The 13,396-nt window shown below is 38.0% G+C and overlaps 1 protein-coding gene across 6 annotated transcripts in view; it reads right to left on the reverse strand.

The window, feature by feature from the left end:
* Positions 1-13,396, reverse strand: part of LOC109934917 (V-type proton ATPase 116 kDa subunit a 1) — a 50,527-nt gene that overhangs the window by 33,140 nt on the left and 3,991 nt on the right. For all 6 annotated transcript variants that reach the window (XM_048614446.1, XM_048614447.1, XM_048614444.1 and 3 more), the window contains exons 2-5: positions 12,601-12,771; positions 10,910-10,988; positions 9,881-9,978; positions 8,768-8,896 (exon numbers count right to left, since the gene is read on the reverse strand). In XM_048614446.1, coding sequence (XP_048470403.1) covers positions 8,768-8,896; positions 9,881-9,978; positions 10,910-10,988; positions 12,601-12,717 — 423 coding nt within the window. In that variant the 5' untranslated portion in view covers positions 12,718-12,771. The remainder of the gene's footprint in view (positions 1-8,767; positions 8,897-9,880; positions 9,979-10,909; positions 10,989-12,600; positions 12,772-13,396) is intronic.

The raw sequence follows: 13,396 nt of genomic DNA on the forward strand, positions 1-13,396 counted from the left end.
AGCTGAAGGATGGTGACCAGTTCTAGCTGGATGAAAACCCAGGTTCTCAAGCTATTAAGGTAGATTACTAGCTGCAGTATGACTTGTTTGCAGGTTTTATGGAAAACCGAAATTAGGTATAAATAAAACTCAGGAAACAATGTGGAATTAGGAATGCAATGTCTATCAATTTTGTGTACTAGCTATTCAAGTAACATAGTAAAGATATATAATGCCAGATGTGCCATCATATCACAAACATGTAACATATAACATGCTTAAAAATGAAGACATGGCATGCAACTTCTAAATCTACAGTTAAAAGTCTTCAAAGCAAATCTGCTGTGACCAAGAAAAGGGCTTGTCTTGCACACTGAAATCAGTTATATTCTGTTACAAAATTAAACAAAGCAAACTCGACATTAGAGCAAGCCTCTAATGTAAACACACCATTTCCATAAGTGAAGTGGTTTAGATTGGAATCTGTATTTATCTATAAATCTTGCCTGTAGTGAATCTATATGACAGTCATTATAAATCTATTTATGTTTTTCTGATTTTGAAAGCACAATACCAAATTTCAGTATTCAATCATCCAGGTTTATGTATAGTCCCACAGTACCACAAGAGGCCAAGGCACAACAGAGGGGCAGTTTTCACTGTATGTGCAAATACCAACTCTTTGGTCTTTTCCAATGTGCCTAATGAACAGCACAGACAATGGATACAATATTCTTATGAATGCATGCAATTTAAAATAAATCCAGAATGTAAAAATAGGTATTGAGTTGCCGTAGTGAATCATTTGCTTTTGTGATACAAACGTGCATGCGTAGCACTTCCACATCTGCTCAATAAGCAGCACCTACTTACCAAAAACAACACTGCAGTAATATAAAGGTGCTTCCATATGGGTATAAATTCTCAGTGCTTCAGAGCTATTAACATTTGTGCACTGGTATTGAACTAATTTGTTTCATTCATCCTTCTTATGGGGCTAAATCTTCTTTATAGAACTAGGTCTTTTCAAACAAAAAGTTTGGAATAAATATATTTATATATCTGAGCAGTTTATAAATAGGAAAGTCAATTTTAGCTGCAGTGCTTCACAGGCACAGGTTTTGCAGTCAGCAGCAAAATAGCAGTCCATTGCCCCAACGCTGAGAAAAGCGGAATTTAAAAAATAGAGTGATCGCTGCAACACATCTCATTTTTCCCACACCAACTATAGAAGATCACCAGCACTCAAAACAGTCTTGCTGTTTGAGCAGGCTAAGCAGTAAATGAAGAATTCACAGACAGGACACTAGAACCAAAATGCACTGGGAGTAGAGCGTCAAAGTTGGGCAGTATTTGCAAACAGTACATACAAATTGTGATTTTGCACTCAACTGCATCATTTTGCAAGCACATTTGCCATACAAGTCAAGAAATCATCTGTAAAATCTAACGTGAAACTGAAATTCAGCCTGAACATTTTGTACTTCATGAAGATGTGAACTTGAGTTTTGTTCTTTATGAGATTATCCAGAAGGTCTTGATTCAATTGCAGCTGTAAAACCAAAAATCAATAGTAGATTGAATACCTGACATTGGAACTATATAGGTTGAATATTGGAGGTCGTTAGACCTGTACGACAAGAATTTTAGCAAATTATTTTAGCCCTGTCTCAAGAAGAAATGTGGGGAAAAATATCTGGGATCCACATAAGAAAATTTGGTTTAGTGAGTAATTACAATTGGAAATTTAAAAAATATACTTTTGCACAAAAAATTTAGTCAAAGTATTTCCTAATAAATTTTCCTCGGCTGGTAAAGGGATCAGGTCCTATAAGCAGTCAATTAAATGACACAGTAAGTTATTCCACAAAGAGCAGAGAGTACATCACAAGCCCCATCCTGAGTAAAGATTGATTTCCACTATGAAGCCACAAATCTCTTATTCCAATATATATCAAAACATGTTGCAATCAGTGGATACTTGTTTTTTTTCTGGAGAATTTTAAATATAAATGGTGGAATAAAAGGAAAATTTGACTCAAATTTGTATAAGAAATATTCAACATGTGGCTCTTTATTGGAAACCAAAAAATAAAATTACACCTGAACTTTTCAAAGGTAGTCCAGAAAAAAAAATCAGATTTACAATACTTTACTCAAAATGATAAGCAAATGAGAAAAAAAAACAAAACATTCACAAGAAACCAGAAGGGGTGGAAGGAAGGAGATGGAGATCTGCATGCCATTAACTGTTACTTTTCCAGTCTTCGTTAGATTCCTGCACTTATGGTTGATTACGCTGAAAGATTCAAAACTTATTTCTCGTTATTGTTCTGCCTATGTTTAAAAAACAGAAGACTGGGAAAAGGAGAAACATGATTAACATTCTTGATCCTTCAGCTGCCAGCTAAAATGGCTTCAATTTGCTACAATCCCATTGTTTTGCTGAAGGAAGTATTAAAATAAATAAATACAGCTGATATAAATGCATTAGATTTTCATGATCAGTGACAACATTTTTAACAGGTATTTTTCCTCGTGATTGTCTTTGGCAGCTCAAATTTGCTATATAGTTTTAAACAGATGAAGAGTACTTTACTAGACTGCCTATTTTACAAGATTATGATTGGAAACTGAATATCAAGTTACGAGGAAGGGTCACTCGACCCGAAACATGAATTCTCATTTCTCTCCACAGATGCTGCCAAACCTGTTGAGCTTTGAGCAATTTCTGATTTACAGCATCTGCAGTTCTTTCAATTTTTGTTCTCATCAAATCAAATGTTACAATAAACTACAGTGGGTCTTTTCTATAGGAGTATTCAACCATTGACTGTATGCTGTGGCATAAAAGTCATTACGTACAAAAGGACCATTAAAGTTCTTAGGGAGAAAGTCAATTTTAGGTGTTGACAAGTTTGAGAATTGATAGCATTTTTGATTTTAACATAAATTCTGCATTAAAAGGGAATGTTTTTCAAGGGCTCATTTATTCATACAATATGAAAACATCAAAAAAGCGCATGGTACATGTGGTTACTGAAGTTTAAACAATGATAGACTGTAATATAAGAGAATGGTTCCAAGCAAAGTTAGGAGAGGTGATGGCTTAGTGATATTGTCATTAGACTTTTAATCCAGAGACCCAGCTCATGTTCTGGGAGCACAGACTTGAATCCCACCACAGCAGATGATGGAATGTGAATTCAGTAAAAATGTAAAGTGTCAAATGATGACCTCAAATCAATTGTTGGGATAAAACCCATCTGGTTCACTAATGTTCTTTATAGGAAGGAAACTGCCATCCTTACTTGACTGGCCTACATGTGTCTTCAGACCCATAGCAATGTGGTTAGCTTTAAAAATTTTCCTCTGTGCAATTCGGGATGGATAATAAACGCCTGCCTACCCAGTGATACCCTCATCCTGCAAATGAATAAAGAAAAACGGTTTTCCTTGGAGAGGTGAAGGCTAGGAGGAGATTGGATACAAGTTTTCAAAATCATGAGGGATCTGGACAGAGTGGATAGGGAGAAATGGTTCCCAATCAAATAGATTAAAGAGAGAGCACAGTTTTAAAGTATTTTGCAAAAGAAGCAAATGCAAGGCAAGAAAAATCTTTTTCACACAGTGAGCAGTGAGGGTGTGGAATGCATTGCCTGGAAGTATGGTCGAAACAGGTTAAACTGAGGCATTCAAGAGGGCACTGAATGATTGTTTCTATTTAAATAATGTGCATAGCTATGAGTAAAAGCAGGAAATTGGGGCTAAGTTAAGACAGAATCCCTACAGTGTGGAAACAGGCCCTTCGGCCCAACAAGTCCGCACCGACCCTCAAACATCCCACCCAGACCCATTCCCCTAATCTACACATCCCTTAACACTATGGACAATTTAGCATGGCCAATCCATCTAGCCTGCACATCTTTCGGACTGTGCGAGGAAACCGGAGCACCCGGAGGAAACCCACGCAGACACGGGGAGAACGTGCAAACTCCACACAGGCAGTTGCCCGAGGGTAGAATCGAACCCAGGCTCCTGGCACTGTGAGGCAGCAGAGCTAACCACTCAGCCACTATGCCACCATAAATGCTTAGTGCCAGCGCAGACACAATAGGCCAAAGAGCATCCTTCCACACTGTAAAAATTCTGGTTCTTTATACATTATATAGAATTGTAGAATCCTCTCTGTCTGGAAGCAGGCCATTCGGCCCATCGAAGCCACACCAACCCTCCGACCCTATTCCTGTAACCCTGCATTTCCCATGGCTAATTCACCTAGTCTGCACATCCCTGGACACTATGGGCAATTTAGCACAGCCAATCACCTAACTTTTACATCTTTGGATTGTTGGAGGATACCCATGCAAACACGGTGAATTTGCAAACTCCACACAGACACCCAAGGCTAGAATCAAACCTATATCCGTGGTGCTGGGAGGCACCAGTGCTTATCAGGGAGCCACACTGCCATCTTTAATATCTATAATAAAATTAAACTTGGTGTCCAGAAACTAACAAATCTACAGCAACAAGTGCAGCTCATAAAAACTGGTAACTAAATTTGGCTTGGAAGAATACTAGGCTCTATTACTTCTTGGATAGAGTAGGAGTATGTTTATTTCCCTTCAACTGAAATAGTTGATGAACTACTTCTAGCCACAGGGCTATACAATGTGAAATAATCAACCCTGGTCGAGATTCATATTCAGCTATCCTGACTTGCCCAATCAGTTTGGAATCAGACACATTAAATGGAGTGCTGCATAATGAAACTTAATTTCCTAGAGATCATCCTACTCTCAAGAACAGATAATTTAGTCAAATCCAACAGCATCCACAGCCAGAAATAAACACTGGGAAGCTGCAGTTCAAATGGCTTCTGATTGCTAAGTATGTAATAATCTCCAAAAACTGAATCCAAACTGATAACACATGCATGGAGGAAAAATACCTGTTTTTCTGGGCAATTTCATGGTTTAAATTTTTGAAGTGTTGCTGATTTGTAATCCAATTTTAGAGGTTCCAATTAATACCAGTACTGACCCACTTACAAATATTAACCATTTTAAAGTTAGCAGCTGCAAGTTACTGTGCATATCTATGTCAGTATTTACATTAGTCTTAGACGTAGACTCCCTTTGATAAGGAGGATAGAGGTTAAACTCTTCAGATGTACATGTCAACCTTCTCAGCGATTCTATCAAATCAAATAAAAATGACAAAGACCAAAAGCAATGTCCAAGATACCAAAGCTGAGTGGGAGACCAAGTGTAGATTTTTTTTTTTTTTTTTTATAATGAAAAACTAGACCCTGGATTATTCACAAATAGTATGCATCTGCTAGTTCCCTTCATACTTTATTTGAATTTCTCACATTAGCATGCCGCATCATGCAAACTGGCTGCAACCTTATTCACATGCTTACTATTAAAATATGGCTCTGTATTTTTGAACACAAAGTATTGTCATTTGCACCTGGGCATAATGAATCTCTTGATTACAAAGAAAATCAAGAGGAGGAGGATTGGGGATTAACAAAAGGAGGGTAACATTTTCCTATTAATTTAAATGGATGCATTTTTAAAGATGTTCCATTATGGATATCTGATTTCACCCATCTTATAGTCCTGTACTAGTGGGATGCAGGATCTACCATCCCCAGATGCAATAACAAATTCTACCACACATTTCCAGGCACCCTTTAAATATTGAAAACCAGTTAATGGTTTCAACAAATCAAAGTTTACAAACATACAAGTACTTAGGACAGTTACGAGTTGCAGAAGTTGAACGTTGTGTTTAATATAGAGTACATTTACCATGGGATCAAAATCAAAAAGCTCAATTGCTCGCTTTTCCAGAAAGGTAAATTTTTCCAGACCTGCACTGCAGCATTCAAATCAGTGATTGGGAATAACTGTGGAGCGAGCTATCTAGCTTAGCATTTGTCTCAGATTGTTGATCTAGATTATCATGAGCTGTCCCACAGTTAAGCAACAGCCAGAGTTATACTCAGAATCAGACCATACAGATGACATCCTTGGCAGCACCATCACCATCAGGACATAGATAAGAAGGAAACTTGCCCCTTTGTAGATGGATCAATAACCAGGGGGCTAAGTTTTAAAAGCAAAGAACAGAAGATATAAATGGGGATGAGGGTGGTGGGCATCAGGAACTTACTGCCCAAAAGGGTGATAAGAACTTTCAAAATACTTCAGCAGTATTTAGATAGGTACTTATATGCCGTAGTGTATAAGGCTATGGGCCAAGAGTTGGAAAACAGGATTAGAATTGATAGATGCTTGACGACCAGCATGGTCACAATGGGCCAAAAGGCTTTATTCCCCCATTCTGTAAAATTTCTATAATTCCATGACCAGCCTCGGATATGCCCTGTTACACTGATATTGCAGCCTTGGTACAAGCATAAGTAAAAGAGCTGAACTTCAGTGATGAAATGAGAGAGCAAGACATTACCACCAACATTAAAGGTAGTATTTACCAGAGCATGGCAAAGAGCCCAAGGAAAACTTGAGTCAATGGAAATCAGAGGAAAAGTCTCCAGTGGGGTCATACCTAGCAGGAAGGAAAGAGGATATCAAAACAACCTAGGTGAGTTGTTGCAGTGCATCTTATAAATAATAGTGCTGCCACTGTCTCAGTGGTTGATGGAGATAAATCATCTCAGTAGTAAGGAATCAATGCAGGTGTTTTTTAGGGTAGTGTCCTAGACCCAGCCGCTTCAATTATATTCCCTCCATCATGAAGGTCACCATGGCAATGTTCACCAATGCTTGCACAATATTTGCAATGACTCAGACAGTGAATCAGTTTGCTTCCCCACAGAGAAAGACCTAGACAACATCCAGGCAAGGGCTGTTAAGTGCTGAGTAATGTCACTCCACAGTGCCAGGAAATGACTATCACCACTTGACATTCAACAGCATCGTCATCACCGAACCCTTTCTACTCCTCCACCACCAATACTCAACATTCTGGGGATTTCATTTGATCAGAAACTAAATGGTCTAGCTGTATAAGTATTGCGGCTACAAGAGAAAGTCAGATACTAGGAATTCTGAAGCAATTAACAACTTCTGATTCTCAAAACCATTCCAGCATCCAAAGGCACAATTCAGTTGTGAGATAAAATATACTCCAATTGCCTGGAAAAATGCAGTTCGAACAAGACAAACAGCTTGACACCATGCAGGACAAAGTAACTTATTTGGTTGTTTTAATCAATCCAATCTTCCACCACTGAGTATGGCAGCAGCATGTTCCATCTATAAGATGCACTGTACTCACTCAACAAGGCTCCTTCAACAGCATCTTCAAAGCCAAAACCTCTACTCAAATGATACTGCCATTCCTCATTTTTAGTGGATCAAAAGCCTGGAACTCTCTTCTTATGGGGTCTGAGGATACACCAACTCTACATGGATTGCAAAAACTCGAGATGGGGACTCACCACTAACTTCAAAAGGCAATTAAGGACAGGCAACAAATACTGACCAAACCAGCACCTCCATATCCCCTCAAAGAAAATCAGGAGATCAGTGGTATAAGAGGCACACTTTTTCCAAACAATAATTTAGCTTATTCTGACTGTAAGTATCCTCCTCCTTTAAATTTTTAGGCTTTATCCATAAATTTCTCAGAGTTTGAGTTATAAGGAGAGGCTAGATAAGTTGGGGCCTTTTTCACTGCAGCGAAGCAGGTTGAAGGGTGGCCTTATAGAGGTTTTTAAAATCATGGGGGACATAGTTAGGGTGAATAGCAAAAAGGTCTTTTCCCTAGGGCATGGGAGTTCAAAATTGGAGGACGTAATTTTAAGATGAGATGAGGAAGATTTAAGAAGGAACCCAAGGCGCAACTTTTTCACACAGAGGGTGGTTCGTATGGGAGATGCAGGTACAGTTAAAACATTTAAAAGACATTTGGACAGATACATGAATAGGAAAGGTTTAAGGGGACATGGACCGAATGCAGGCAAATGGGACTAGTTTTAGTTTAGTTTGGGAAGCCTGGTCAGCATGGACTAATTAAACCAAAGTCTGTTTCTGTGCTGTATGATTCTATGGCCCTAAATAAATCACCATTTGTAATTTATTCCTCTAGTTAGTCAAAGAATTTTAATTGTTGCTTAAAAACTGTTAGAATGCTCTTGGACAACATAAGCATTGACCATAATGAATAAACAAGTGAGCATATTTAAACCCTCACTCTTAAGATAGTACAGGAGAACAGTATCAATTACCATCATTCAGTTCCTGTGACATTTTCTTTCCACATCCCAGAGGTGATTGTACACAAGAGTATTCAGTATAAATTTGCACCAAATTTTCTAGGAAGCCAAGAATGATACACTTGCCCATTCAGCATCAGTATAACATTGTGTCCAAATTTAACGACATTTAACATTTGAAGAGCTTTTAAACAGTATAGACTCAATTCAATTTTCTAGAGACATCACACCAATCACAAAATTGTAATTACAAAGCACCCTTGATTATTATTAAAGTAGAAAAGCAAATAAGCAAAATTTAAAACCATGCAGTTTATCACAAGTGCAACTTATTTATCAGACAAATGAGCTTCAGAAAATATTTGATGCAACTATTATGAAATATTACATCTTCTTGCAGTGCACGATCACAAAGTGAGCTGGCAAACCAGAAATATGGGCAGAACTGCCAGTGATGCACACATGCATTGCAAGCTTCAACTAATCCTCAGTGCTAAAATGAATTTAAAAGTCAAAAATTTACAATAATCCGACCTCATCAAAGAATTGTTGGGTTCTCCGTAGAATATATTTCAGCTCAGTCAGCTCTAAGAAGTTACGTTTTAATGCCTCCTGGTTAGTATTGATTTCTTTCAGTTCATTTTCAAGTTTCTCAAAGGTTGCCTAAAGGAAAAAAGGCATTATTTTAGTTAAAATTCAGTTTGGAACTGGGAACTTTTACTTCCACTGTATCTATTGTAGATGGTATGTTTATAGTGGATTATGATGTATCTCATCCAAGATACTCAAGTAATCAACTGCTCAAGTTAAACTCCACTGCTGCTGTTAATGTTACCTGAATCCCAAAAAATATTCCTGCTGTTAAATGCAAGATTAAAGAGAGGGAGGATGATCGTTCCACTAGCTGCAATAAGAAACTGTATATAATGATCAGATTCTTAAAGTTGCCCATCACATTAATGTATAAAATGATAACATCATTATTCCAGAATCATCAGCTGCATTAACAAGACCTTCAATTTATAAAGGTATATGGAAGGGGTGAAGACATTAATGAAACAAAGATGTAAATGTTGCCTCATGCAATACAGAAAAGAAACCTCTCATTGTGATCAATGAGCTAGAAACAAAAAGGTGATTACAAAGAGTTCTAATCTCAATAATTTCTCAGGTTCTGCTCTAGAAGACACAATTCACCTGGTGAAGCACACATCTGAAGTACTGTACTCCGGAGAAAGACAAAAATGTCTGGCAAAGGTAAAACCATTACTCAAACTAAATTAGTGTGTAAATTAAAATGCTCGTGTCACCAATTCACATTAAAAGCAGAGGCTAATGTTCTTGTAGCCCACATTATCAGTCGGTTTGTCTAACTAGACAGCAAATCACACACTGGACAGAAATGAGACTTGAATGGTCATTGCTATTTTTTCCCCATCTCTAGCATGCAAGTATGTAACTAAGCTGCAGTAATCCCAATCATGCTTGATTTAAGATTGGTTAACTGAGCAAAGGTCACATAACATTGAAACAAAGTTCATGCTTGTGGTATACACATGGTCATGATAATGTTATGAATCCACCATATTTACAGAATGACTGCCCTTGAGGAGAAAGTTTTAAAGCCAACTTTACAATAATGGTTACCTCCAAGTCAATCATGTCTCGAGGAAAAGGAACTTCAGGGTTCTCTCCAGTGTCCAAAATGACAAGGTTTGCTTTTCGGATTTCCTTTTCAACAAATCCTGAAAACAATCAAATAATAGTTCATAAAAACCACATGATAAAAGGACTTTAAACCATTACATATTTCAAATAAATTTGTATTCAACCCAGAAACAGCACTATTCACCACAAAAGAAATACTTTTCTTAATCCTTCTTTTAAAAGTCCACCTCTGGCTGTTAAAGTTTAGTACCGCAAACCTTTTCTTAACTGACACCTACAGGACCAGAAGTGTGCCAGAAGATCAAGTATTCCAGATAATCAACAGGTCCTCATAATCAATGTAAAAACATACACTAAGGTGATAGAAACATAATGCTATACACATCATTGTTATACTTTATTTACAGCACTAATCACTTAAATAAAAATGCAACTTTTCCTTAAGCAAAACTCACCAGCAGAGAGCCATGTAACTGGACCCTCACCTGACTACTCGGACGTCATGGTAGATCATGATACTTGAGGAAAAATTGGCTCGAAACTGCTGTTGAGTGTTTGTGTGGCCATTCGATTGAATAAGTTTATTTACATTGAGGTAAATAAGTTAAAAACTATAGTAACTGTACAGAATCATACATTAAACTTCACAGTATTTGTGGTGTATAATTTTTGCCAGTTTAAACAAAGTTTGCTGTATTTCCAATTAGAGGAAATGCTGTTAATTTATTTCTTCACACCTGCGCTTTCGCTTGTTTTTTTAAAAGATCTTGTTAAATAATATTCTTTAAATATGAGGCCGTTGCAACAGCGTGTAAAGTATTCAACAGGACAGGGTTTTACTTTGTTGTATTTGCAGAGGCTATCGTTTCAACTGGGGGTAGAAAAGACAAGTGAAATGGCTTTAAAAAGAATTGCATGCAGCTTCCCTAATATTATTCTTGACATATCAAAACTGTGTGTCAAGTACAAATGTGGTACAGATATTCACTAGGCTTACATAATACTTACGTAGCTTACGATCCATTTCTTCACAACGCCGAACCTCATTTACAAATTTGCGCTGAAATACATTCACATCTGGATTTAACTGCACACAAAAGGATGAAATTGAGTAAATGCAACTAAAAACAGTAGAATTTCTGTGATGTTTAATTAAAATATAACATTAGTTGCAGTAAAATGTTAGTTACAGGTCTTTGGACCAATAAAGTCTAGAATAGGAATGAATCCTGTATTTTGAAGAAATAAAAGTAGATGGTGCATGCATGGTGATGCAACTAGCCTATCAAAATGTGGACAAAAATCAACTTGTATTAAATTCAATAATACATTGCGGTTGGTTGGCTCGCCGAGCTGGTTGGTTGTTTTTCCCGCAGACATTTCATTACCTTACTGGGTAACATCATCAGTGCAGCCTCCGATGAAGCGCCGTTGTGTTTTCCCGCCTGTCATTTGAACTCTGGAGTCCGTCGGGCTGGATTACCTCGCTTCCGGTTTTCCTTCGTAGTGGAGCGTATATGGGGTCATGGTGTTACCATGCCGTGTGAAATACAAACTCCCCCCATCAACAAAAAGAATTTAAAAAAGACCCCACATACACTCCACTACGAGGGAAAACCAGAAGCGAGGTACTCCAGCTCAATGGACTCCAGAGTTCAAATAACAGGCGGAAAAACACAATGGCACTTCATTGGAGGCTGCACTGATGATGTTACCCAGCAGGGTACTGAAACATCTGCGGAAAAACAACGAACCAGCTCGGCGAGCCAACCAACCAACCACAACATCTACAACCCGAGCTACAAATCTACTCAAGCCTTGGAATTCAATAACATATTCACAAATCCCCTTGGCAGTAGTATCCAATTCAGCCGTTAGGGCACATACACAAAGCAAAGTTCTAAATACTCCTAAATAGAAATTTGTGTGAAGGTAAAATGAACTTATTGCAAATTCATTATAACACCCAGCCTAAAGTAATCGTTAGTATCCAGCTACTGGACACACCCTCTCAGCGGAGAGATACCATGCCATACTTTGGCATCTAACTGCAAACAAATATTAGGAATTTACTATTGCTCAGTTGAAGTGGACACACAGTATATGAGACTAATGATAAAACCGCTAAGGCAGTGACACATTCACAACTTAAACATCAGATACCGTCAGCACGGTGGACTGAGATCAAGATTCCAGGAATCCTTGATGGTAAATGTGGTATGTCAAAATAGATTGGTAGAAAAGCAAACTCAAGTGGTGGTGGTGTTGTTTCTGTCGAACAGCAAAGAATGCAGGGAGCTTAGGATGAAGGACTGAGCAATCCTATCACATAAACCATCTCGGCCCACACAGGACAAAGCCACACATTGGAGGGAGCCAAGAGTGACGGGTAACTTTTGCCAATGATACAGAGGCCTTAGCATTATATTTAGCATGCCTCTGCTAGTCAACAGATTACAATGCAACTTTAATGTGACGTTCTCCCAGTGGCATCTATAATATCCAGTTATTGAAACACAAGTAAGGCAGCTAAAGTTTTGGAAACAGCCTCCCATTCTCTTAGTTTAAAATTTAAAACATTGCTGTTTGTGAAACCACAACCCTGAGTGTAAACAGGACAAGATCATGAATCAGCAGTAGTTAAGACAGTGTTAATTTTGCAGATTAGTTGTGCAAATCAGCAAAAAGCATCAACTTACATCTCGAAATTGGACCATCCCGAGCTCTCCTAGTTCACTGACGCAACAGTAAGCAGCTTCTGACTGCAAGAAAAGCTGTGCAAGCGTCATCTCCTCACTCCTGAATAGTTCCCCCATGATGAATCACTGGAGTGGTATAAACAGTTTTCACTAAGTAATGTTTCTTTTGATCTATAAACAATGAAGGGAAAAAAATTTACAATGTACAAAAAACAAAATTTCTGTTTCAATGATCTACCAAAATTCGAAAGATCATCAAGAATGTTTAATTCCAAAATATTTGATTATGAAGGAGAGAACCATTACAAGTTCATAAATTTGCCAAGTGCCAATTTATATGGTTAAGTGATCAATCACTTCTCTCAAAGAAAAAAAACGATAAGCACTGACGGTGGAGGAAGTGGTGGAGGTGGATGGGCAGGAAAACATGCAAATAAGATCAACCAAACAATGGGGAGGCAGCATCACAGAGCTGAGGAACATACAGTGCTTACAGATGCAACATTGCACAAAAGAAACATTTTCCTGGACTGCTAATCACAAAGGAAAAATTTGGCACTTTATATCTATACAGTTTATATCTATTGCACAATTTAATGAAACACCAAAATTCCTAAAAAAAAATGCAGACATATTGCATGTAAGATACTACGTACACAAAGTAGTACACCAAACACAATTCAGTCTCTGGCCAAAGACATCTTTCCCTCCCCACCCTTATCTGCTTTCCGGAGGGACAACTCTCTCCATGACTCCCTTGTCCGCTCCACACTCCCCTCCAGCTCCACCACACCCG

This window comes from Rhincodon typus, chromosome 30 (genome assembly GCF_021869965.1).
Source record: "Rhincodon typus isolate 14 chromosome 30, sRhiTyp1.1, whole genome shotgun sequence".
Classification (NCBI taxonomy): Eukaryota; Metazoa; Chordata; class Chondrichthyes; order Orectolobiformes; family Rhincodontidae; genus Rhincodon; species Rhincodon typus.